At 47.5% G+C, this 26,299-nt stretch overlaps 8 protein-coding genes across 8 annotated transcripts; 5 read left to right on the top strand and 3 right to left on the bottom strand.

Moving 5' to 3' along the window:
* Positions 1 to 332: 332 nt before the first annotated feature.
* On the top strand, positions 333 to 3,353 carry L3040_003864 (uncharacterized protein; the record flags this gene model as incomplete). The annotated part of the gene is made up of 3 exons (XM_007294960.1): positions 333 to 758; positions 823 to 2,770; positions 2,815 to 3,353. 3 exons carry the CDS (start codon positions 333 to 335, stop codon positions 3,351 to 3,353), a joined length of 2,913 nt encoding a protein of 970 aa, XP_007295022.1.
* A 1,605-nt stretch (positions 3,354 to 4,958) lies between these two features.
* On the top strand, positions 4,959 to 6,763 carry L3040_003865 (uncharacterized protein; the record flags this gene model as incomplete). The annotated part of the gene is made up of 3 exons (XM_066156572.1): positions 4,959 to 5,047; positions 5,111 to 6,299; positions 6,344 to 6,763. 3 exons carry the CDS (start codon positions 4,959 to 4,961, stop codon positions 6,761 to 6,763), a joined length of 1,698 nt encoding a protein of 565 aa, XP_066012152.1.
* Positions 6,764 to 9,986: 3,223 nt separating this feature from the next.
* On the bottom strand, positions 9,987 to 12,370 carry L3040_003866 (uncharacterized protein; the record flags this gene model as incomplete). Its single annotated transcript, XM_007294958.1, has 5 exons — positions 9,987 to 10,501; positions 10,594 to 10,714; positions 10,774 to 11,790; positions 11,899 to 12,244; positions 12,291 to 12,370. 5 exons carry the CDS (start codon positions 12,368 to 12,370, stop codon positions 9,987 to 9,989), a joined length of 2,079 nt encoding a protein of 692 aa, XP_007295020.1.
* Positions 12,371 to 13,808: 1,438 nt separating this feature from the next.
* Positions 13,809 to 14,829, top strand: L3040_003867 (uncharacterized protein; the record flags this gene model as incomplete). Its single annotated transcript, XM_007294957.1, has 3 exons — positions 13,809 to 14,159; positions 14,241 to 14,263; positions 14,334 to 14,829. 3 exons carry the CDS (start codon positions 13,809 to 13,811, stop codon positions 14,827 to 14,829), a joined length of 870 nt encoding a protein of 289 aa, XP_007295019.1.
* A 62-nt stretch (positions 14,830 to 14,891) lies between these two features.
* On the top strand, positions 14,892 to 15,572 carry L3040_003868 (uncharacterized protein; the record flags this gene model as incomplete). Its single annotated transcript, XM_066156573.1, has 5 exons — positions 14,892 to 14,898; positions 14,978 to 15,090; positions 15,280 to 15,301; positions 15,387 to 15,432; positions 15,488 to 15,572. 5 exons carry the CDS (start codon positions 14,892 to 14,894, stop codon positions 15,570 to 15,572), a joined length of 273 nt encoding a protein of 90 aa, XP_066012153.1.
* A 636-nt stretch (positions 15,573 to 16,208) lies between these two features.
* L3040_003869 (uncharacterized protein) lies at positions 16,209 to 17,213 on the top strand (the record flags this gene model as incomplete). Its single annotated transcript, XM_007294956.1, has 1 exon — positions 16,209 to 17,213. The coding sequence occupies one exon, from the start codon at positions 16,209 to 16,211 to the stop codon at positions 17,211 to 17,213; it is 1,005 nt and encodes a 334-aa protein (XP_007295018.1).
* Positions 17,214 to 18,395: 1,182 nt separating this feature from the next.
* Positions 18,396 to 18,877, bottom strand: L3040_003870 (uncharacterized protein; the record flags this gene model as incomplete). Its single annotated transcript, XM_066156574.1, has 2 exons — positions 18,396 to 18,409; positions 18,463 to 18,877. 2 exons carry the CDS (start codon positions 18,875 to 18,877, stop codon positions 18,396 to 18,398), a joined length of 429 nt encoding a protein of 142 aa, XP_066012154.1.
* Positions 18,878 to 22,922: 4,045 nt separating this feature from the next.
* On the bottom strand, positions 22,923 to 23,729 carry L3040_003871 (uncharacterized protein; the record flags this gene model as incomplete). Its single annotated transcript, XM_066156575.1, has 4 exons — positions 22,923 to 23,167; positions 23,339 to 23,350; positions 23,416 to 23,521; positions 23,601 to 23,729. 4 exons carry the CDS (start codon positions 23,727 to 23,729, stop codon positions 22,923 to 22,925), a joined length of 492 nt encoding a protein of 163 aa, XP_066012155.1.
* Positions 23,730 to 26,299: the final 2,570 nt, after the last annotated feature.

Consider the following 26,299-nt stretch of genomic DNA (forward strand, 5'->3'; position numbering starts at 1 on the left):
CTCCGTCCCCGTCCCCGTCCCCGTCCCCGTCCCTATTCACGTCGGAGAGAAGGAGAAGACCACAAGAAGCAGCAGCAGCAGCAGCAGCAGCAGCAGCAGCAGCAGCAGCAGCAGCAGGAGATCCAGATCCCATCGACCCCTGTTCCATCTCTCTACTCACGCTGAAGAAGCGTTGCCGTTTGGTCGCATCTCCTTCTCTCCCTCACTCGCTCTCTTGCATCACTCTTCACCTCCCACCTCCATTCAACTACTTGGAACCGATCCCTCTCCAACTCCAACTCCAATTCCATCCCCATCCCCATCCCCATCCACACTCCCAATCCCAGCTCACCATGTCGCAGAAAATTCCCATCCTCCTAGAGGGCGCATCACTCCCAGAAGCTCCCCGTCCGCGGCTTCGAGATCGCCAGCACTCCCTCCACCCAGGTCTGCGGCCGTCCGTGACTGACATCCCCGTCACGCCTGGCTTCCAACTGGGCGAATACATACCCTCACCCTACAGTGCCGAAGACCTCGAACAAGCCTCCTACTTCCCCCGCGACGTTCATAAGTGGCGAGAGAACATGGCACATTCGCCATCGGCGGCTTCGGGCGCGAAGTCCAACCAAGAGGATTCGACTTCGGGACAGGCGCGAAGAAAGTCCTCGTCGGAGATGGACCCGCGGGCTGCCAATCCGACCTTGAACCTGAGTGGGAGTGTTATCTCGACCACCTTCTGTATCCCTTATGGCCTCACGTACCGAAAAGGGCAGGATTGGGTGAGTCCATCTCGGAAGCAACAGAAAGCTGTGCTGTGTTTTGCTGTGCTGACGCTCACTACAGGCGATGCAATCTCGGCGCGGCACATCGGCCCTCTTCGACTCCTTCTCCTACCTCTCCTCCGACAGGACTTCGTGGAATCACACCCTGGTGGGCTGGACAGGGGAGATCGAGGAGCTAGAAGAGCTGACCCCGCCTGATACCCCTCCCGCGACCACCACGGCCTTGAAGATCCCCCCCCTCAACAAGAGCTCGGCTCCGATCCCCCTCGATGGTTCCGTGCGGCCTGCTGAGCCTGTGGTGCAAGAGGGCATCCGGGTAACCAAAGAAGGCCGTGCGTGTCTGGAGTGGCAGCTCGCCCACGATAAGAATTGCCGCACTCTGCCTGTCTGGTTGAACGATGACAACGAGGAATCTGCAGATGGAGACATATGCTTGAAGGACCAGTCGCGCTGGAGACGCTTTGCCGAGCACGAAATCTACACCCTCTTCCACTACAAGCAGCACGAGCCGACCAATGGCCAGGCAGAGCGCCAGACGTGGGCTGATTACTACCGGATGAACCAGAAATTCGCCAACCGGATCCTGGAAGTCTACAAGCCCGGCGATATCGTCATGATTCACGATTATCACCTGCTCCTCCTCCCTAGTATGCTCCGCCAGAAGGTCCCGCACATCTACATTGCCTTCTTCCTGCACATTCCGTTTCCCAGTAGCGAATTCTTGCGGTGTTTGCCCCGGCGGAAGGACGTCCTGGAGGGTGTTTTGGGAGCGAACCTGATCGGCTTCCAATCTCACAGCTACTCCCGGCATTTCGTATCGTGCTGTACCCGGATCCTGGGATTCCCCTCGGACATCTCGGGCGTGGAGGCGTACGGCACCAAGGTCACAGTTGGAGTCTTTCCCATTGGCATCGATGCGGCTGCGGTGGAGGAGCTGGCTTTCGATGGGAGCACCATCGATCAGCACGTGACACAGTTGAGAGACATGTACAAGGGGAAGAAGATCATTGTTGGTCGGGATCGATTGGACAGCGTGCGGGGTGTTGCGCAGAAGTTGATGGCCTTTGAGAAATTCCTCGAAATGTACCCGGAGTGGGTCGACAAGGTGGTCTTGATCCAGGTGACCAGCCCGACCAGCGTCGAGGAGGAGAAGGAAGACTCGGGCAACAAGATCGCCAACAAGGTCGCGGATCTCGTTGCCAAGATCAATGGCACCTACGGATCACTGTCGTTCTCGCCGGTACAGCACTACCCACAATACCTGTCGCAAGAAGAGTACCTCTCTCTGCTCCGAGCAGCTGACACGGGCCTCATCACCAGTGTACGCGATGGGATGAACACAACCAGTCTGGAATATGTCGTCTGCCAACGCGACCTCCATGGACCCCTGATCATCTCCGAATTCTCGGGAACCGCGTCGAGTTTGAAGAAAGCCATTCATATCAATCCCTGGGATCTCTCGGGCGTGGCACGGTCCATCAACCACGCTCTGACGATGAGTGAAGACGAGAAGCTTGCGATGCACTCCAGTCTCTACCATCACGTCACCACGCGGACCAACCAGACGTGGATCCATGCCTTCATCAAGCGCCTTCTCGCTGTGCTGGGATCGACGAAATCCGTCATTTCCACCCCGATCCTCGACAAGGCCGCTCTTCTGACGCAGTATCGATCTGCGAACAAGCGTCTCTTCATGTTCGATTACGACGGTACCTTGACCCCGATCGTGAAGGACCCAGCCGATGCCATTCCCGGAAGCCGACTCATGCGCACCTTGAAGGCTCTTGCGTCTGATCACCGAAATGCGGTTTGGATCATTAGTGGCCGAGACCAGGAGTTCTTGAACCGTCAACTCGGTCACATCCCGGAACTGGGTTTCAGTGCAGAGCATGGCAGCTTTATGCGGCACCCCGGCAAGGAGGAGTGGGAGAATCTTGCCGAGAACTTTGATATGGGCTGGCAGAAGGAGGTGTTCGAATGCTTCCAGAAGTATACCGACAAGACCCCAGGTACGTATCCTACCGCCATCGCTGGTGTTTCGCTAACAAGACAGGCTCGTTCATCGAACGCAAGCGCTGCGCCCTCACTTGGCACTACCGGCCCTCCGATCCCGAGCTCGGCGCCTACATGGCCCGCGAGTGCCAGAAGGAGCTCGAGAAGACGGTTGGCAAGACCTGGGACGTCGAGGTGATGACCGGCAAGGCCAATCTCGAGGTCCGCCCTACCTTTATCAACAAGGGCGAAATTGCCAAGCGACTCGTTAGCTCCTACGGCCACGAGATCGGCGAGCCTCCCGAGTTCACGCTGTGTCTGGGCGACGACTTTACGGATGAAGACATGTTCCGTGCTTTGAACGGCAGTGCGCTGGACCCCAATCACGTCTTTACCGTGACGGTGGGCGCGAGCAGTAAGATGACACTGGCGCATTGGCACTTGCTGGAGCCGAGCGATGTCATCAGCAGTATTGCGCTGTTAAACGGAGGCGATTCCAATGTGGCGGACCTCGGGCCCCTGGCCGTGGTCGAGGGCAAGATCCCGGAGCAGATGCCGGGGAAGACGGTCCCGGATGAGACGCCTGGCGGGAAACTGTGAAGGGTCCGGCTGCAAGCGATGAAGTCACTTGGCGGAAAGGCGAGGTTTGCAAGGTGGGCGGGCATGGAGTTTTGGCGGCTGGAGGGTCGGCGTAGAGCGTAGATGAGCGCATATCCGGGTGCGACGACATGAGACGAGACTACGTGTGCTTCGGCTGGCTTTCCTGTACATAGCAAACGGATAGAAGGTCCTGCATTTTTTTCGAGAGGGTGAGTGAGATGAGCATCGAGAGCGATTCACCGAGGACGTAGATATCGGCGTTATGCTTGATACCCGCGTAACCTCGGAATCAATAGACTTTCTTGTACATGATATGACCTGAACGTGACTGTCCTCTTCTACTGATTGATTGGTTGGTTGATTGATTGATTAGGCGCTCTGCAGCGGAAGCATCGGAGGAAGGGAGCAAAGAGCATCTTGAGTGTACCTAAGGATGAATGGGAAGTACGAAATTGGTTTTTTTATTTGTATTTATTCGCTGGGCTCATATTGGCTGGGACTACTCCGTATGGCATGAGTTTCGGAATGCGCGTGGGTGGCTTGTACTTGTATAAGCGCGCTTCGGCATTATCTCTCTCTCTTCAGCCATGTTCTCTCATCCAATGATAAGCGCCTGGTTCCCTGGTCTCTGTTCCCCCCGTCCGAACGAGTCCCGATGGCTGTGAAGCCATATCCACCCCACATTGAGTGGAACGGAACGGAATGCAATGGCATGGAATGAATCAATGGATGGGGCCCTCCTCACCCCGTCTCGCCTCGCTTCTTCATCTCACCCGCGCCAAACAGAACATCGCATCAAACGACATGGTCTCGCTCTCTCTCGCTCTCGCTCTCAGCTGCAGCCGTAGCCGCAGCCCCTATCGATTCTCGATTTTATTTCTCCGTCTCATCTACCCGCGATCATAACACGCTTGATTGGCTACCACGAGACGACGGGCTTCCCGTGCTCGTGCTCGTCCTGAACCCCCAGCCCTGGACTGGTACTACACCTTGTTTCAACCTCATTTCTTTTCATTTCATTTTTTTTTTTCTTTTGGCAAAGCTGCCCGGAATGGACCAGCGCTTCTCGAACACGAATGGGGCTCTTCAGACAAAGACTATTGTCGTCGTCGGGTCAAGTGTCACCCACCAGCCATGGCCGGCCGGCAGGCCGGCCTGCCTCTTCGTTCGTAGAAACAAAGAGGCTGAGTATGCTACCTACTTATGATGCGGTGTTCCTATGGAAAGCTAGGAGGGTTGGGTGAGGGTAGTACCGCACCTAGCGCGTTCGTTGTCGTCGCTCTCTGTCTCTGGGTGCTGCTCGCGGTATCTCTGCTTTCTCTTTTTTTTTTTGTCCTTTCGGCTTTTACTTCGTGCCTACCTGTCTCTTTTCTTTCTTTTTGTGTTCGTTTTTTCTTCCATTTTAAAAACTACTCTAGATACTTCTATTTTTTGTTAAACATCGTCTATCTGTCTATCTTATTCCAGATTAGCGAAGCGGAACGAAAAGAGGGCTAGGGAGGCTGGGTTCGATATCTGTATAGCACCGCAGGTTCGGAGGCACAGAGTTTCTCTCGTTCCTGGATGTACCCTACCCACATACATCCGAGATCCAAATTTGAAGATATGAAGCTCTTTCAAACGGTATTTGGTCTTCTGCTGCTGGTGGAGCTGAGCTCGGCGGGGCCGCTGCGGAGAGAACTGGGAAGGAGACGGTAAGATCTTCCTTAGCTTGGTGTTGCCTGTCTGTCGTGTGCTAAGAGCTGACTTGTGTACAGAATGGCGAGGAGCTTTGCCTTTTCTAATACGTCGATACCCATACGGATCAGTACTGCGAGCGTAGCTGGCACTTCCGATACGCGCACGATCATTCCTGTCATCACATCATCGGACCTGTCGTCTCTGAGCTCTTCGGTGGAATATCCGTCATCCACATCGATAATGCTCGCCTCCTTGACAGATCAGACAACTGACTCGCACCTGTCTATTCCCTCCTCATCCTCTCAGTTCTCGCCTTCAAGTACGGCTGCCAAGTCCTCGTTTGCTTCGTCACGGTCGATAGCACTTGTTACTTCCACAAGTCCACCCGCGAGCCTTCTCTCCCGCCCACCTTCTGCATCTCCTGGCAACTCTACACGCTTGTCTACGAGGCCAGCTCTATCAAGCTCGCTTCCGTCTTCTAGTGCCGTCGAAAGGCAGTCACCAAGCATTCTTTCATCCCCGTCCCCATCGGCTTCGGCCCTGAAGGCCTCGGCCCATCGGGCTGCTGCTTCATTTTCGTTGAGAATCACAACTGGTGCTGCATCGGATCTGATCCTCATGACGGTGTCTCCCACGCGTTCAGTCCCGTCTCTCAGGACCCAATCAGCAGCTGCGACTCCCAGTGGCCAACAAGATAGCAGCACATCTCTTCCTCCAACTTCATCCAGCATCCGCACCTCTATCCCTGCGAGTGCTACTCTATTGCCTTCTCCTTTCACTGCCGTCAACCCGGCTCCCGGCAGTCTCACATTTTCCGCCACGTCCTCCACGTACTCAATCCCGCGCTTCACACTCAACAACACCAGATCCATTGCTCTACCGTCATTTTCTACATCTAGAGGTCTCGAGTCAGGGCCCGCCACAACCATACTCATTACGATCGACCTCTCCTCAATCACTGCGTCGAAGCCAAGTACTACTCCATCGACCGCTCTCTCTTCGTCTCCATCCTTCGTCTTTGTATGGACACGTTCTTCCCTCCCAGCTTCGACAATCTCTCACATCCCCACCGTCATCGCCACTCCCCCCGCCCCAACCTCTACCATCTCTGCCGCTACATTTGCCGCTAATTTAGCGCAAGCGCAGGGCTACAACGTCTTATTTTCGACCCTCAACTTCTCGTCCCCATGTACAGACAGGCAGATTGCATGTATCGGTGGGAGTGTGGGAACTTGCAACAACGAGGGTAGCTTTCAGATCACGGACGTCTGTGAGAAAGGGGCGCGTTGTTTTGCCTTACCGATGAACAGCACGAGTGGGGTGCTGGTTGGGTGTGCGGATGTGGCCGCGGCCAGGAGTGTATTGGGCTTGAGCTTGAGCCCGAGCAGCTCGAGTTTGGGCGAGACGAGGTCGGCAACGGGGCTGGAGTCGACCAGCTCTTTCGCTTCAGTGTCCAGCGTGCTCGAGTCAACGGCTCAAGTATCACCGACTCTCACATCAAGAACGCCAGACACATGCTCCACGGTGGAAACGACGGCAGGTCCACCTCCACCAACCCAATCATTTGCCAGCCAGACGACGCCTCCCCTCGTTCAGCCAACTACATCCCGAAGATTCGCTTCGCAGACGACACTCCCTCTTGGCCAGCCTACACTGCTGACATCGAAGTCGCCTCTTACCTCCGAGTCGGCTCCTTCGACCTCTACATTTCCGTACGCACCAGAGCCTAGTGCATCAACAACAGTAGTGGCTGACCCGGAACCGGTTCCTGCCCCTATTTCCACGCCCACGCCCAACGGGCCCACCTCGGCCGAGCCCATCAGCACCATCTACACCACCATCCAGCCAGAACAGTCCACCGTCACAATCATCCTCACCAAGCCCTTACCCTTACCTACCGCTCCCGCTCTGGCTCCTGCATCTACCTCCACCTCGGCATCATCCAGGACTAGAGACAGCGGATTCCTAACTATCATCCCTGTCCCTCCTCCTCCTCCTCCTCCTGCGCCGAAACCCGGTCCACCATCGCTCGGTGCTGGCAGCCGAGGGGACGACGACGATGGGGCGGGTAGTAGTTGTGAGGGGAAGAAGGAGAGGGTTACTGTTACGGAGACGGAGACTGTCACGGAGACTGTGACGGAGAAAGAGACGGTTACGGCCACTGCGACTGTCATTATCGCTAGCTAGTTGGGTATGCCGAGCGGGAAGCGGGTTGGCATTCTATTTAGACTGGGCTGGGGTGTGCTGGGTTGGGGTAAGGCTGGGCTGGGCAGGGCAGGGCCAGAGGCGAGGCAGGGCCAGAGACAGGGCAAGGCAGAAGAAGAAAGAAGAAGAAGGTCAGGAAAGGAAATAAAAGGAGGGGAATGGGGGGATGGGGGGATGCTGTTTGTGTCTGTGTAGGAAACTGTGTAAGAAACTGTGTAAGAAACCGAAACTGTGTAAGAAACCCGATCAATAAAAATCCAGGCTAGCTAGAGAGGGGAGAGTGGGGGGGGGGGGGGAGAGTGGGTGAGTGGGGGGTGAGACTTACCAGGCTTGTAACTCGTAACTTGTCAAGCTGGGAAATTACAACGGAGAAGATTTATTGGATAATTTTTTGGTCTTTGAAGAATGAAAATGAAGGGAAGGGAGTCTACCTGTTTGTATATATATTTTTTTTTTTTTTTTTTTTTTTTTTTTTAGGCTCAGCTTATTTTAATTCGGAGGGGGGTTTCTTCTTTTCTTTTCAATCTTTTCAATCTTTTCAATCTTTTCAATCTTTTCAATCTTTTCAATCTTTTCAATCTTTTCAATCTTTTCAATCTTTTTTGCCCTTTTCAATCTTTTCTTTTCCCTTTCTCCTTACTCTTTTTCCCTCTTTCTCCTTACTCTTTTTCTCTTCTCTTTCTCCTCATTTTTTTTTTCTAATTTTTTTTAAAGAAATAAATTTTTCTTTTGTATTTTTGTTTTTTTTTTTTTTTTTTTTTTTTTAATTCAGTTTGTTTTTTGATTTGATTTCATTTGAATTTTTTTTTTTGAAGTTTGTTTTTTTTATTCCGTTTTTGGTTATTTCAAGCTGGATCTGCTCTTGCTCTGCTCTTGCTCTTGCTGCTCTGTTCTTGCTCTGATCAAACCAGATTAGATTAGATTAGATTAGATTAGATCAAGCTACTTACCTACTTACTACGTACCTACCTACTTACTACGTACCTACCTAATCCTAATCCTAATCTTAACTCCAACTTTAATCCTAATTCTAATCCTAATTCCACCAATCCTAGCTCCATTTCCATCTCCATCTCGTAATGATAAGCCCCCCTTCCCCCTTCCCCCTTCCCCCTCCCCCCTCCCCCCTCTTCCTTCTCCAAATCGAAAGAGAGTGTGCTCTAAGCTCTAATCTCTAAGCTGTAGGCTGTAAGCTGCAAGCCTTACAATATAAAGGCTTTCCATCCCGGCAGCCGCGTGTGTGTGTGTGTGTGTGTGTGTGTGTTTTGTGTTGGACTACCTACCTACCTTACCTCACCTTACCTACTGGACAGCTAGCTAGCTGCCTGTATTCCCCTGTGTATGGACTAGCCTCTTGCTTTTTCGGGTCTCGTGGCTACTCCTTTGCTATAGCTCTCCGTACCCGTACTCTCACACCTAATCTGATCGACTACACCTTCTGCACTCCTGATTCTATCAGTTTGTATGGTTTTTATTTTTTATTTTATATTCTTTATTTTTTATTTTTTATTTTTTATTTTTTATTTTTTATTTTTTATTTTTTATTTTTTATTTTTTATTTTTTATTTTTTATTTTTTATTTTTTATTTTTTTTTTTTATTTTTTATTTTTTATTTTTTATTTTTTATTTTTTATTTTTTATTTTTTATTTTTTATTTTTTATTTTTTATTTTTTATTTTTTTTTTTTATTTTTTATTTTTTTTTTTTATTTTTTATTTTTTATTTTTTATTTTTTATTTTTTATTTTTTATTTTTTATTTTTTATTTTTTATTTTTTATTTTTTATTTTTTATTTTTTATTTTTTATTTTTTATTTTTTATTTTTTATTTTTTATTTTTTATTTTTTATTTTTTTTTTATTTTTTATTTTTTATTTTTTATTTTTTATTTTTTATTTTTTATTTTTTATTTTTTATTTTTTATTTTTTATTTTTTATTTTTTATTTTTTATTTTTTATTTTTTGGTGGGGAAGGGGGGTTGGTTGAGATATGATAAGAGGGGGGGGAGGGGGGGGATATGGTCGACCGTTATCAGACGAGCGAGTGTGGTTGGGTTGAGTAGGGAAGGGAAGGGAAGGGAAGAAAGGCTCGAAAGGCGGGAGAAATGGGAAAGAAAGAAAGAAAGAAAGAGAGGAAGGAGGGAGGGAAGGGATATGGATGAGATGAGATGATGGCGGAGCATCGACATCGACATTGATATTACCTACCTAGGATGATCTAGCATCCATCTAGCCAAGGCCCTGAGAACATCTACATAGGTATGCATCGAGTGAGTGACTCCAGAACAGCTACTGCACTATCATCAAGTTACAATTCAATTCAAGTCGATAGTAACGTCAGGATCAGTCAGTCTGCATCATGTTTCCATTTTCATGTCATCAATAATTCCATTTGCCCTTTTCATACATTCGTGAATTCGTTTTCGTTCAATGATACCAAGCAAGGCCTTATGAGACGGTCCCGTCCCGCCTGCGCCTCATTCATCCATGTATGCAACGCGAAATCTTGGGACAGATGAAAACAACCCAGACAGATGGATGCGTGCTGGATGGTGGTCGTGTATGGCAGTTTTCTGAATGTGGAAAGAAAAGCAAAGGGGAAATTCAGAATATGTACAGGAAAGGGGGGGATCAGATGTATATGCTGTCACAGTCAGTCGGACGGACGTGCTGTCAGAAATGATCGAAAGAAACAACCAATCCTACGTCGTCAGATGTAAGCGTCGACATCATCGAGAGATCCAGAATTTAGGAGTGAGTTGGGGCATGATGATGACGAGTTGGAGCATGGGTTCTGCAAACACCCTTCTCGCAGCTGTTGTCAAACCAGCCGAGACGAACGTCATCCATCCACCAGATCTTTGGTCGACCTTGAACAGTGACGTTCATGCCAACCGAGTCGAGATCCTTGAAGAGGCCATCGAGGCTGACGGGAGTGAGGACGCAATCCAGGCTCTTGAGCGACGGGCAGGCCGGGACCGAGACTCGCTGAGTGACGACAGATCTGGTTTGGCGAGAAAGGCGGTCAAACTTGAAGCCAGTGAAGGTGAACTCGCAGGCGGCGCCGAAGCTGTCGCATCCCAGGGAGGCTCCATAGAAGTTGAAGCTAAAGCATCCGGTGGCACCATGATCGATATTGCCAATCTCGCCAGAGAATCCACCTTGTGCAGAGTTTGGACCAGATTCTGGCGTGGATGCATTGACCGTGAAGTTTGGGATGAACTCGAGGAGAAGTGGCTTCGACACGGGGAGGTATGGGTCGACTGTAAGAGTTAGAGCACGAAACATATATTTTAGGGCCACGCAAGAGCGAGTAATTTCTACTCCTCGGAGGAATATACTCTGGCAGACTTACCTGGTGGTGGGACAACCGTGAAGCCGTTCGAAAAGTCAAACTTGTGGTATGGATTCGGAACAGGTTCTGGCTGGAAATCCGTGCTCTGGTTGCTAACAGAGAGAGGAGGGATGTCATCAAACTGTGGGCATAAAATATTAGCCTGAGGCTCTTCAAACAGGTTGGGTATACAAAACCTACGTTCAAGACAAAGTCGCCCAGCAGACCGCACTTGGTAGGCATGGCAGGAGCAGGGGAGGAGACCATGACAGAGGAAGAAACTGTGCCGGAGCTCTGATTGCTCATGGCCGTCGGCTCCATGGTGGATAAGGTGGTGGGGGCGAGCGAGGTCAAGAACGAGGTCTCGGTTCCAGCTGGAAAGACACCCATATGAGTGCTTGCAGTCACGTTCACGAAGCTGCTGCTGGTGAAACAGGTGGCGGCAGACGATACTGGCGAAGAGATGGGCCACTTGCTGGACATCGAGGTAGGGCCAGAAGTAGGATTGATGGCACCGAGGGCAGCACTGGTTGATTGAGAAGCAATTTCAGTACTGTTCAGGAATGGTGCAACGGGCGAAGTCTGAGTGAAAGTCTGAGTAACTCCATGGACATTCCAAGAGACGGTCTCACCACTGACAACAGCAGTGGTCCAAGGGGTCGATGAGGCGGTGGGGTAAGCGGGGACCCAGATGGTGCTTGACGTGGAAAATGGTTTGAATCCACCCTGAGCTGCATAGCTGGTGACTTTATACGAGTGGCTGGAGGTCTTGTAGATGTCAACAGTCTCCTCAGTGATGAATGAGACCGGAGAAGACGGCTTCGCAGGGTCAGTAGCTCCAGGGAAGGCGACTCCACCGGCAGTCGAAGTTACATTCCAGCCACCCCACGAGCTTGTGTGACTAGAAGCGATGGATTGAACATAGGGGCCAGTGGTTTGCTTTGCGAGCGATAAGGTTCGAGTGAGGGTAGTACGAGTCATGTAGATAGTACTCTGGAGGGTCAAGGTGCTAGTAAGCTCCTCGGAAACCGAAGTGTAGACAGGCACAATTGTGACCACGCTTGTCTTGACGACGTAGGACGAAGAAGGCTTACGACCACCGAACCAGAAGGTCATACCATTCTCAACGATGAAGGCAAGGATACTAGAGCTGGGTGGAGTTGGGGTTGGGGTTGGGGTCGAGGTTGATCCGTATTCAGTGACGGTGACCATGGCAGTCTATCTCGTGTTAGCAGGCCCAAGTCTCGAATTTCTAAATCGACCGAGACGCGCCGCTGCCTGCGATCTGTCAAGACAGAGGCATGTCTTTGAAAGAGAGGCACTTACTTGAGTAACCGTAGTCTCGTAAGATACCAGAGGGCTGACCGCAACAGCAACGCTGAGGGAGGTGGTCTCAATGTAGTTAGTCTTGGTGGAGAGGATGGTGTAAACACGGGTGATAGTGGTGGTAGGAGTGAGCACGTTGGACGGGACCGAGTGGTACACGGTAGCTGTGGTTGTCTCCTCCTCATGGATGGTGATTGTAGTATATTGAGGGGAACTTGTCTGATCCTCACGGACGGTGATCGTAGTGTATTGAGGGGCAGTTGTCTCATTCTCGCGGACGGTGATCGTAGTGACTTGAGGGACATCAACGAAGACCGTGGTGATGCTTGGTTGGCAGACGTCGTAGCTGCAAGGTGGTCAGCGAATGTTACAGGTTGAAGGCAAGTACGTACGACGAGAGGGCAGGAGCTGCGGCGGCGAGGGCAGCCAGGCCAACCGCGCCGACGAGGACGCTCAGGTTTTGGGGGCGCATCTTAACTATAGGTATGCGATTGCGGGATGTTATTGATCAACAAATCGATAAATACCGTGCTGTGAAGACGGTCGTCGGTGAAAGTAACGTAAAGGGTTGTCAAAGGAGTGTGTGAAAAGAATTGAGTCGAAAGGAGAGTGAGGTGAATTGAGGTTGAAGGAAGAGGAGGTCGAGAAGAAACTTGTTTGCGCGGGGAGAAATAAATGGGCAGAGGTTGACCGTCGAGGAAAGTACGCTAACGCCCGATTGGGGTAAGCGGGCCAGCTTCACTGACCACTTCTCTGATACATTTTGAAGTTTCTCTACTATGGACATGAAAGATAAATAGACATTCGTGAGAAGGATATCAAAAATGTGAGTATCATTAGTGTGTCAAGGACAGCAGCAGTCTCGCATTCCGCTATCTTTGACGGGCACAAGCTTCGAGCTTCGAGCTTCGAGCTTCAGATATTCTTTGCAGAGCAACAGAGGAGATTGGAAGTAGAAGCAAGGGTACACAGGGAGCAGAGAGAGGAAGCATCGTAAATTTCAACAGCGGCATCCTGACGAGAAATATAGGAAATATACCCTGGCGTCAATCAGGCACAGGAAGCAACCCCGACATTCGGCAGTGGGCCTGCCTGCCGGAAGACTTGCAAGAGCACAGGACGCAGGATACTTTCGACCGAGCAGCTTCCCGTCTGACGCGAGCGGGCTTCTTCCAGTTACATATAGTTGTAAGATTCAGCAGCGGGATGAAAAAGCAAACGGAAACCAGAATACAAAGGCGCGTGGTACATCTCCCGATTACATGCAACTAGCCGTCGGTGCTCGAATCTGGATCAAATCCTGCGTCTACAACGATATACAAGCGTGGGCCACCACTATAGCAAGGCTCTGTTTCGAGTGGAGTTGCACAAAGATCAACTTCCGGACTTGCTTCCGGTTTAATGCTGTTTTATTGAAGTCCGGACATCTTCATCTGTCCACCTTTGGGAAGCTCCAAGCAACAAGGGACCCTCCGGCTCCTCATCCTCCTTCCATTCTGCAAAATATATTAGTAACGTATTGCAATCTTAGTATCGAGGACGATATCTTTCACTCTTACATTATTATATAGACATATTATCCAGCTTTTGTCAGACCGACTATCAATATAGTGTAGTTGAGTGTTGTTCTCAGGGTAAGGGGTCTATTCTATGCTGGATTTATCGAGCAGAATATTGAGGGCAGCAGTCCTATAGATTGAGATGTTCTTCTGGATCCTTTATTGTTTCGTAATCGCAGGATGGTCGTTAGCAAGCATCCTATGCATCTCAGGGGAAAGCCACGATCCAGCAGCCTCAGGCATCACCCGCGTCATCGTCATCGCGCCAAGTACTGCAACAACAAGAGAACCGAAACCTCCAAATTCCTATCTTTCCTCCGTAAACTGTCTCGTCTACACGTCTCCTTTAAGATGGCAGAACCAGAGCCTCGTATGTCTGCCGCTGCGGTCCTTCAACCCATCCGCAACGTCGTGTCGGCTTCCGCTCTCTATCCATTCAAGGGAATCTGGTATTTCGGCGCGCACCGCGAGTTCTGGCCCCTCTTCGGGCGCCGTCTGATCCCCTTGCTCTTTACCTCAATCGTGGTTCTTGGTCTATTATTCACATTCACATACCTGCCACAGGTCGCTTTCCTAGCTATATTCCATGGCCCGGTGGCATGGTTCAATGCGGCGTTTCTGGTTCTTGGGGAGGGGCAAATCTTGATCGCGTTACTATTCGAGGCTCTGCTCGTTGACGAGACGCTTGTTAATGTCTTTGATGTACGTCTACTTCTTGTACTCCCCACAGAGGTTCAGGCTGTACCTATTCACTCCTTTGACTCCTTTGCTAAATCCTCCTAGGGAATCCTCATACGCGAAGGCCTGTGAGTAAACTCCTCCCTTTTCTGTCCCTGGCGAACCTCTTCTATTGTTGCTTTTACTAATGTCCCCCAGAATCGACCTCGTCTCCCCCTCCCGCATCCTCTACCACGACGCCCCCAATTCCGTAAAAATGCTCGGCAAGCCCACCTCCTCCGCTATCTACTCCCCCTTTTCCTTCCGCCAAATCTTCGAATTCATCTTCTTTCTTCCCCTCAACCTAGTCCCTATAATCGGTACCCCCTTCTTCCTGCTCATAACGGGCGCCCGCGCCGGCCCTTTGCACCATTACAGATATTTCAAACTACGATGCTTGACAGGTAAACAGAAGAAGAATGAGATTAGGTCGCGCAGGTGGAAGTACACCTGGTTCGGCACCGTAGCGTTGATGTTGCAGTTGGTGCCGGTGCTCAGTATGTTCTTTCTCTTGACGACGGCGGCGGGGAGTGCCCTGTGGGCTGTGAAACTGGAAGAACAGAAGAGATTGATCGCGGAGGCTCCTGTGCCTGTTCCGGGGCCCATGACAGATGAGGAGGCGCCTCCACCGCCTTATGCCGATAATCCTATCTAGAGGGATTCTGGTAGACAAATAAGATTATTTACGATAATGCAGCACTGCTTCGCGTATAGTTGATGTCAGGTCCGTTTCTCTGCCCTTCCATTTTTTTGTGCATTTCCTTGTGCTGTTTACGGACTCTTACGTATTTTGCGCTTTCCAGACTCGTCGAGCTCCATACTAGCATCTCTTGGAACCTTGCCGCCGACTTACACCTCTTTCTCTCGGGCTAATATCACCCAGCTCTCTGTGCCCACCCGGTCTCGGGCTGCTCAGGTAAAACGCTGAAGTACTTGAGACCGCTGAAGCACTTGAGACCGCTGAAGCATTTGAGAACACAAGAATCCAAGCATCAATGTTGTTACAAGCTTCTTAGACCGAGCCTCCCTCGGGGAGAATGGAGAGAAGGCTAAGTAGCTAGCTGACTTAGGATGAAAGCCACGATGCAAAGAGCTCAGAAGATAGGACGGCGACCTGTGCCTAGATTGTGAGCCAAGACCTGCCACCCAGTTGAGAGGAACGAGATAGTCTACGGATCGTGGATTACGGAGGTCGATGCTGATATCATGTAGCTACTGAAGGCCAGGAAGCTGGACATTGGGAACTGGACTATAGGAGGTAAGATGCCTTGTTAGTCTTCTCTTCTTTCAGGCTTTTTTATGGTAGCGAGTAGTGCAAATCCTCAAGCTAGAGCTGGAACACTTACCTCGAGTTGGTGGAGCTGCCTTGCCTCAACTCCGGGCTTGGAACAGGAATGAGATGGATTAGACCATATGAGGGAGTGAGAGGACCTGATGCCGGACTCGATTGCTCTCCACAATAATCTTATCCGCAACAGACAGAAGAAGGAATGGTTGTATGCTACTGTAGAGCAATAAGAAGAGTCCGTATTGCTTTGTTCCTCCCTCATCCCTCCTCGAATCTCGAGATCTCCAAATCTAAAAAGTCCTTAGTTAATCGGCTTCAATCCATTGAAACGCGACGCTTCTTGACCTACAAACATATGAATCTAAGCTCCTTTGTAGTATTATGCCTACCGAAAATCGACAGTTGAGCGCAGGAGTCCCAAGTTCTTTGAATGTGTTCTTTCCGGTCAAAGAACGACAGCTACTGAGCTGAGACGATGAAACAAAGAAATAGACAAGGCTGTTGTTCTTCTCAGAGACAGCCTCGAGCTAGAGAACGTGGCTCCCGAGCTAGCGAGCGTACCTACCGGATTTATGAGGTCCCGTCCGATACCATATAGTAATCTCGCGATTCACTTTCGCGTCTCCCGCCATTTTCGAACAACCACGTCAACACAAAGTACGCTAAAACTAACCTCGTCGGCATCCCAACTATCAACCATTGAGTTCTCGGACCAAAGGAACGCGCAAAACGCGTACAGCAGCATCATGTATCACCCTCAAGCTGGCAGATCACAGTTCGAGATGAATGCTCGGATCGTAGGCCTACAGAACGAGCTGCAGGCCGAGATCGATGGCTACGACTCCGCTCTCCTATCACCTGAAGATCGGAGAGACAGTGATGACCCCAAGACAACATCGACGGCGGTAGTCACTCGGGCGGTGCTCGACCCTCGGGCCCAAGAATACCATCCGCTGCTTGCATCTCCTAACAGCACCACCGGTACCAGCTTCTCCCTCCCCCTTTCAAGGGTCGACAGAATGATCACGCCAGTCTACGGATTGACTGAGCGCTCCTACGGAAATCAATTCACCGGCTTCGATCCCCGTGAGGTCAGTTCCTTTCAAATCGGTCCCTTTGAGATCAGCTCCCGAGGTATATTCTGGTTCGCGGGGCGCCAGATTTGGAAGGAGGAGGCCCTTAGCACGGAGCACGTAGACTTTGTGAACCGGGCTTACGCAGCAATGCAAAAGAAAATGATAGGCGATTACAACGGGATAGAGACCCAGCTTTCCCTTCAGGTGCAGCAGACTGCGGCAAAGCAGCTGCGACTCCAGTCCCCTCAGGCATACGAGAACAAAAGACAGCGCAATCAGCTGCGACTCCAGTCCCCCCAAGCATACGACTACAAAGGACTGCGCCATCAGCTTCCCGCCGACAAAAACAACAGCGGCATCCGCTCTATGTTTGTTAACCTGCCGTCGCACACGTGGAAGGTTGTCCTCAAAAATATCGCTGAGAAACGCCAACTCATCGTCTTTAATCGCTGGGCCAACAAGCTCCCGCCGGCTTCGGAATGGAAGTTCGATACAAATATCCGCTCTGCGCTTCGCAAGGACGAGAACTGGCGTGAGCTGGAACATGAGATGACCGGTACGCCTGTCGAGTACATGGATGTCGTCGGACCGTGGGTTGATGCGCAGTCACACTGGGTGCGGGCCTCGGCCTCGGATGAAGTGTTGAGAACTGGCAGATGGGGATGGGTGAGATAGATGATTGTACGTACGTGCTGAGTGAGATAGGTGTCTATGCTGGGCGGGCGGAGGGATGGATACGATACTATAGGATGGATACAATGCTATGGGCGGGACTACGCTGGGCTGGATATGGGGTTGGGTTAATTGGTAATTTGGTCTTCTGGAAGGAGCAAGTCGGGGCCACGGGCGACGGGCGACTGCGACTGGCATACAATATGGAGATCACTGGCAGATGCGATGGAAAGAAAGGTCATGCATGACAGTTTATGTACATATACGAGTACAATTTGCTTCTTGCTTTGCATCCCTTTGTCTTGACCTCACTATGATATTTGTGAATCGTCAGGTATATAGTGCCTCCAAGTTTAAGATTGGGGAATGGGTTAGGAATAGAGAGAAGGGGACTGGCCTGGCTTCTCGCATAATAGAAACTGCCCCAAAAAAATACGATAAGCAGGACTTGCTACATCCTGGAATATAAGAGGATACATGCACAGCGAGCCGCTGTTTTCTCGTACGGTATAGCATTTATAGCACCACCGCTGGCAATGGGCCGCCTTGATAGCGGAGAGCTGAAGGGTCCGAGGTGGTGGAAAATCCTCGCTTAGCGATCCAATCACACCCCACTGAGAAGTAACAGAAAAACAAAACATCAGAAAATCAAAATCAAACACCCAGACTAAGACTAAAAATCAAGGAAATCAAGGAAACAAACGTTAACAACCCGCAACCCCAAACCGCAGATGGTATTGGGCTTGGATTAACTCCCAAGACAGTTTGCTGGAGTGTGAGGACGCATATATTGAGGACTAAATACCTGTACAGGATGTATGAAGAAGGCCAATCTTGCCAAAAGCGCTATGGTTTCTTTCGTAGGTCTACAAACACTGTGGGTAATACGAATTCGAAAATGTGCACGTCGTTCCTATTATGCAAACAGTGGATCCACTCTATGTTGCGCCTCCGCACTGCTGATACTTCGCTTGGGTAGTTCCCGTAGCTGTAGTCGCCGCACTCGTTGATGTGCTCGTCGGTGACTTACTCGTGGATGATTTGCTGCTTGTGGCGGCAGCCAGCGATGTCGCTGGCAGTCCCATTGAACTCGACCTGCCGCCCGAAGCGGGCCTCGAGAAGCGTCCCGTTCCAATACACGTGAGATCAAACCAGTCCAGCACCACCGTTGTATTCGTCTGAATGTTATGGTCCACCCCCTGCGCAATTTTAGCCGTGAACGAGTCCCCATAGACATAGGTCGTCCACCCACTCTGCGGACTATCCGCCAACGTTCTGACAGGCGCGCTCGGCAAGTCCAGCACAGCAGTCCACTCCTTGATCTCCTCCTGGAGATTCTGCGGGTGGAGAATGGTATCGGCTGTGCCGTGGAATATCTGCATCTTCGGTCTCCACCCCGAGTGGTAGCCGGGGTAGGCCGCTTCGACGATAGTCTTCCACTCGGCACCCGTCTTGGTGATCTGCCCTGTTGCGCAGGCGTCGCTCCACACGGCGTACCCGTTGCTGGCATAGCAGCTGAATGCAACGCCAGCCCATGCGCTCCCGGCGGCGAAAACCTCGTGGTATGAGCTGAGCAAGACGTTGGTCATCATGGCGCCTGAGCTTGTACCTATGGAGAACACCTTTCTCGCATCGCCATTGTACCTGGCCAGGGTCCACTTCACCATACTGACAATGCCCTGACTGTTGCCTCCGCCATCATGGGATAGCGTTTGAGGAGATAAGACATCCCAGCATTTCCAATATAATGTTGAGCTAAATATGGATCTTGGCTAAGACCGTAAACTGTTAAAAATGGGGTCACCGGACCTACGCCCGTAACGTTGATTAAGTGCATCTATTTGAGCTTAGGCTATCGAGGAACATCAAAAACTTGATTAATTGCTTATTAATAACGAAAAAGAGAATTTTGCGAATGTAAATATGACGGACGACTTTACGCGATTACTTAAGGTGCTTACGAGAGCGCGAAAGATCATATAGAGCTTAAGAAGATCTTAAAGTGGTAACTTGAAATCGACAACTATCGAGTACAAAGATTAAAAAAAGCTCAGGTTTATAAACACGAAGAAGGGAGCGCTAAGGACGCGTAAACTATAGCTTACGGGTGAAAAGAAAGGAACGAAAGAAATGAAAGAATATAAAAAGGAAAAGAAGGAGCTAGCTTAGCGCACGTAAGAATAGTATTTAAGAGACCTAGCGTATTGTTATATTAACGAGCTAGATTTGCGCTTTTGCGATTGAAAATTACTACTATAAATTCTTTTCCTTTCAAATACTTAATTAGTAGCTATAGCTAATTAATAATAGTTAATAATAAAAAGAAAAATTCTCGAAAACCAGCTTGCTGCATCGCCTTAAAAGAAGCTATTGCTATAGATTAAATGCTCGAAGGATAGCTAATTGCATCGCCTTAAGAGATACTATTGCTAAATTGCATGCTCGAAAGATAGCTAGCTGCACCGGGCTTAAAGCTATGGCTATAAATTGGATGCTCGAAAAGTAGCTAGCTGCATCGCGTTAAAAGAAGCTATTATTATAGATTATATACTACGGTACAGGCCTAAGCATTACCCTTCGAGGGTGCCTTAAAAGTTTAGTTTCTACTTTGAATCTTTTGGCTAACTTACCCTCGAAGGGTAATACTTACGCCTAGGACGTAGTAGCTACGAATATTACATCGCGAAATCCGAAAAACTTACGGCCCTCCGCAAGCTCCTTTAGCTTGCGGCCGGGCTGAAGCTTCACATTTTCTTTATATCCTTTTAAAGCGTATTTCTTATAATGCGGAAGGCAGCCTTGCACTACGACCGGGCGAAGCAAGGTCTCCTTTGGCCCCGGAGCTTGCGGAGGGCAGCCAGAGGCAAGACTTTGTTTAATAGTAGCGTAAAATTATACATACTAATCCGAAAGTGCTCTTTAAGGCCCTAAAGATCAGTCAATTATATATATATACTTCTACACTCTTACTATTCTATCTTTGCCTGTATTCAAAGCTACCTTCTGATATTAAGGCTAAGGTGCGCACGAAATTTTACTAAAGGACTTATCTTTTCTTGTACCTTAGAATCTCTTTTTTCCTTATATACTGTCGGTTCCTCACTCATTGAACTGCGAGTCGTTGATATACAGGTCATTAGACTACTAGTCAAGAGAATAGAGTAGTAGTGGGGACCGATTGATTGCTTACCCTGGTAATTACCCATTTGGGATTTACCGAGCTACGCGAGGTAAATACCCTGGACTATGTTGTCTCGGAGCCTCAACTTCCGCTACACAGCCCCTTCGGAGCTACAATTCCCGAGATCCATTTACCCTTGTAATTTACTTGATAGAACTCTTATATTTCTTACAAAGGAGTATATTCTGAATTAAAAAGATCAATCAAGATTCATGATCCACTTCCAGTACTGAAAGAAACCTTATTTTCCTATTGCAACTATACAGAAGAAGCTTCATTCATTTGATGTTTATTATTACCGGCGAACCAACATATACAATTTAGACCTTTGATAAGACCTTCTGCTACGCCGTGATCAATTTTTTTACTTTAATAAATAAGCTAGATTTTTGTAAAGAATTTTAATTGTATATCGCAGTTTTTGAAATACGGCTTTATCAGGGTCGATTATTTCCCATGCCTCGAAGAAAGTGGAGTTGTATTTCCCATGCCTCAACCCACTTTTTAAGTGGGCCCGCCCAGCCAAATATACTCGCTGCTTTATACAGGAAAAATTTTTCAGTAATGCCGCTTATACTAGAATTATTTTCTAAAGTTCTCGATTGTAATTTTAAAGCTATTCACATTTACAATTTTTTTTATAAAAAAAATTAATAGAAATAAATAAATACAATTCTATCGATATGTGTTTTTAATTACAAATATTATATTAGCTTAAGAATCAATTCTAAAAGATACGCTATCCGCGCAACCAACGGTCTTGTATAACGAACACGATTAAAGCATATATGTTTTCTCTATTATATCGATACCGTAGCTTCTTTAGTTCGAACGTCGTGGTTGCAACGAGCGCGCCATTTGCATATATCGTTAAAGTAGTATATCTATCTCATATAAGTCTTCTCGTTATTCGGACACTTAAGCTCTTATCGCTCGTTACTACGTCTTTAAAAGCTTTCAGATTGTAAAATACATCGCTTTGCTAAATTGAAACAGGTTTCTCTTAAGAATCTTTGAGAAATAAATCTATATCTATATTAGAATCGAGTATACCGAAGCCGAGGTCGTTAAATGTAGCGTCAAGCAGCGAGTAGATTTGGCTGGGCGGGCCCACTCAAAAAGTGGGTTGAGGCATAGGAAATACAACTCCACTTTCTTCGAGGCATGGGAAATAATCGACCCTTTATCAGCCTTATTTAAAGCTTAATATAAGAAGGACCGTGCACTTCTATACAAATGACGTGTCTTTATAAAGAAAGGGTCCGTGCACACGTACTCATATAACGCGTCGATGCGCCGTTACGTGCGGCAAAATTAATGGCGGTGGCTGAATTAGGCTTAGCTGTATGATATATTTAATTCGGGCCGATCGTTTCCGAAAGGTCAAAATAATAAGATATGAGCGATTAAAAAGCTTAGTACGCTCAGAAATCCTATCAGATCGGTATAGAATTGTCCTACGTAACTGGATAACTAATCATCCACCACCATAACCCTTGGAACTTATCTTGGGTCACCGTAGGTGATAACGATATATTTAACTCGGGCCGATCCTATCCGAAAAGTTTAGATAATGGAATACGAGCGATTAAAAAGCTTGGCACGCTTAAAGATCCGGTATAGAATAATCCTACGTGACTAGATGATTCATCACCTACTATCACAACCGTTGGAACTTATCTTGGATCACCGTTAGTGATAATAAAGTGAATAAAAAGGGTTTCCTAATACTAACCCCTTTTATAAATAAATATCGGATCTACTTTAGCTCTATGAATTGTAGAGCGGTGATTTCTGAACGCCTTAAAGCCCTGACAACTCTATTGCACAGACTAAATACTGGCATTAAGATTAAGATAAAAGCTTTGTTTCAGCTTTGGACTTAGTATATTCTTCCCCTCTATACTACTACTACCAAATACTAGTACATATCGAAAGTATAATTCCGCAAAACATCTTACCAAAGCTTAAACCAATCAACTTATACTACGTAAATTTTAACGTTGAAAAGTATCTTTGACCCAATATTTAGTCTACATGATAAAGTTGACAAGGCTTTAAGCCATTAAGAAACCATCGTTCTATGATTTATAGGCCTAAACTGGGTCCGATATGTATTCATGGGGGGGAGAGTATGGAGGCGGGTATGCCTGTCGGAAGCGTGCGAAAGGGTTTTCGAAATGATTTTCAAGATCGCTAAATTCGCGCGCTTCGAAGCCACGCTATATAGCGATTGAAGATGGTATATAATATATTACAGTATAGCAGAATTAAGTCTTATTAAAGGTTCAAAATGTGTATAAAGAGAAAAGAGATTCTAAGGTACAAGAGAAAATAAGTTCTTTGATAGGGGTCCGTGCGCACCATAGCCTTAGCATTCCTTGGCGAGATTGTTCATTCTATCCGATTAGAGTTCTAGCATCTTGGCACGCTATACAAAGTAAAGTATGTCCTCATTTCCAATGTATCGGAGTTTCCGCTATAAGCCGTGGCGGAGAACTCGTACGGCCAGCATGTCTGTCCCTACATTGTCAAGCATAGCCATAATATGAGCCGCCCAGTCTATAAGGGCCCGGTTTTCCAAGATATCCTTTGGCCTTCCAAGCGTCCCAATCAAGAGTAACGTGCGAAAATTTCATCAGCTCCTCTTCTGATGCAAAACATCGAGCCCTCAATTCCAAATCATCTTTCTTTACCACATCCGTTGGAATAAGCATTTGCAGCTGCCAGCCTTTGAACCCTTTAACCCATGAGAAGCGCAGCGCTTCCTTGGGCTCTGATACCAATCTTGTTAACGTGATGTAATCCACGATTTCTTCTTCGTTTTCGCTCCATAAGGATATCGGGATTTTAATTTTGCCGATATTTTTCATCTTCCTCTTTCTCGCTTCGATAGCACAATACCAACGCCTTTCTTCTTCATCTATACTGCTACGTACCCAATTACCAGGTCCGTTTACTATTCAAATTATAAGCTCCGCGTAATAGTAGTAAACAGATAACGATCTATATAGATCAACTCACATATATAAAAGCCAGATCCTGTTTGAAGAGCATATGGGGGTCTTTTTACATGTAGCTCGTCGCCTTCATATAACTTATTGTCTTTATTGATAAGCTTAGCTTGTTCCTATGAGTCGCGTATTTAGTATAATCATATAATCGTAGTACACGCTTAGGAGGTAATATATGAATCAAGTGAATCTTACTTCGGAGACTGTTGCATAGCCAATGACTTGGTTTTTTTTCCAGAAATCTTTCCACAAAACTCCTTGAGCTTTATTAAAAAGAAAGCTCAAGGCTATCAAGACTGCGCAGACAGACCTCGATCGTAGCATCGTCTTTGTCTGTTTGTCTTCTAATGATGCGCGCTGACGAAAATAAAATGAGTTCGCATAAGAAAGAGGACAATGAAATTGAATCACAACAATGAATTGCATTTGAAGCAAGTATAAGATAAAGAAATATAAATCTCTTTTCAAGCTCGTATTTGAAATTCATACGTTCGGCTATAAATATTCGTGCGGCTGATAGTAAGTAAGACTTTATTTACGCTTATCTGACTATTCATAGTATTGCAATCTCCCCTTTCCAACTTAAAAAGATTAACGTAATCTCTTGTAACAACTCCGTTTTTCCGGAAGTCTGAATCATGAGGAGAGAAGTGGAGTCATCTTAGCGATAGTTTCTCCATTTATTATAGGATCTCAGCTCTCCTATTGGTAACTTCCCCTTATCAAATTGACCTTCTTTTTCCGTGGCTCAGACTTCTGGAAAAACTGAGTACTCGTCCGGCCAGTCAGTACTACTACAGGTATGTACTATCCCCTCCCATGAATACATGTCGGACCCAGTTTAAGCTCATAAATCATAGAGTGGTGGTCTCTTAATAGCTCAAAGCTTTATCAACTTTATTGTATAGACTAAATACTAGCTTAAAAATATTTTTCAAGGTTAAATCTTTATAAGTTGATTGGTTTAAGCTTTGGTAAGATCCCTTGCGAAATTATACTTTCGATATATATTCATAAGGGGGGGTCGGATGACTCCGGTCCGGCCTTGATACTGGTCGCCATGCGACCCGCACAGCCACGCTATAAGCTGGCTACAGCAGTCTATACCTGTTTGACTCTCTTTTGTGGTTTTCCCTTGACAAGAGATTTCCTCTTATTGTAATCCATCTTATCCGTAAAGGAAAGGCGCAGACGACAATAGCTCTCGCTGCAGCACTTTAAATTGCTTTCTAGGGCCTTCTTGTATGTAACTCCTTAGCTTAACACGTCGCCGTATCCTATGGGAGGTCCCAGGGTGGCAGGCTTCGCTTGCTACCCGCCCGACGTAAATAAATACAATAAGAACAACAAATTCATAGGTGGGGGGGAGGTGGGCGTACTACTGCTACTACTGCTACTATGTCCCCATATCGAAAATCGTTCCGAATATAGAGTCAAATTTACTTAATTATTGCGTGGCCGATCATACAGAGCGTTGCAATCCCTTTCCCCATTTTAAGGAGATCGATATATAAGGATATACTTACTGGCCTGGCCGCGCGAGTACCTCCGTAATTGTATGATTTTGCTACCTCCTAGGCTAGCTGAACGATTGGTCTTAAAGGTGAGAAGATCGATGTATTAGCTAGAAGGTAGAAGCTATAGGAGAATGAGGTGACTCTTTAACTGTATGGTTTATGCTCTAGGCCCTTCTACGTGCCTCGCTTAGCTGGTCACGCGGTTCAAAAAACCCCTAACTTGACTGTAAAAGCTACTATTTAGCTAGTGCACGTAATTCCTTCTAATTGTATAAAAGAAGTCAGCTCCCCTGAACTTTAAGGAGCATACAGAATTCAGATACCTTATCAACCGAGTATTTTGCAATTGCAAAAGTGCTTTTTTACGACGTTACGAATATTCACGACAGATCGCGACCGGCGATCCAACAATAAAAGAAAAGCGCAAACGATAATAGTTTTCGCTGCAACACTTTGAATTGCTTTTTAAAGCTTTTTTATATGTAACTCTTTAGCTTAGCCGTACCTTAAAAGAGGTCTTAAGGCGGCAGGCTTCGCTTGCTACCCACCCAACGTAAATAAATACAACAACAATAACAACAAAAAATATCGTCAATCGTTTTAAATCCTTTTCCATTTTTCTTATCCCGTTCCTCCTTTATCGCAAATCTTTTTATATTTTCAGTCGGTATGCCCGTCAGGTATAAATCGTAATCGGCGTAATAATCGAGATAGGAAGAAGCGGCTCGTTCGGATCGCCGATAAAAGAAAATCTCTTCGAAAAGCTACCTTGATTTAATTTCATCTCTCCAAACTCTCTTTGCCGCAAGAAATAAAGCTGAAGGTTCGTAAGGGGCACCTCGTACAGGTAAAGAATCGTAGCCCCCTTGTCTTTCTATGAAGACGATATGCAAGGGCTGAAAACGGCATGGATTTTAGAGAATACTACTTAAAACGCTTGTCCTTCACGGTCATAGCTATGAATAGAATATATGGAACCCTCGTAATCTTGGCATAAGAATGTTCCTCTCGCATTGACAATTTCTCTTATGATATAAGCTCCTTGCTTTTAGTCTCTTCCGTTGACATTTGGTCGGTCTAAAGATCGGTACCGGCAAAGAATCTATGCAGCTATTCCGATCCTAAACCTTTATCGAAAACTAAAATGCCTTAATATATCATCTGCCGTAAACCGCTCTTTTAAGTCATACTTCAATGCATTTGAAAGCAAAACCATAAACTGATCTGCCTCCTCATCGCTAATCGAAACACCGATATTTGCTGGTTCAACTTCAGTAGGTAACATTCTCTTTAGAATTTTATTCGTTTTTAAAATCCACAAAATGAGCTGCGTACCTTTCCCAGACCGGTTATGGTTATGCGCAGCCTTGACCCGGT

The sequence above is a fragment of the Drepanopeziza brunnea genome (genome assembly GCF_022702325.1).
Source record: "Drepanopeziza brunnea f. sp. 'multigermtubi' strain 214-2 chromosome Unknown ctg5, whole genome shotgun sequence".
NCBI classification, from domain to species: Eukaryota; Fungi; Ascomycota; class Leotiomycetes; order Helotiales; family Drepanopezizaceae; genus Drepanopeziza; species Drepanopeziza brunnea.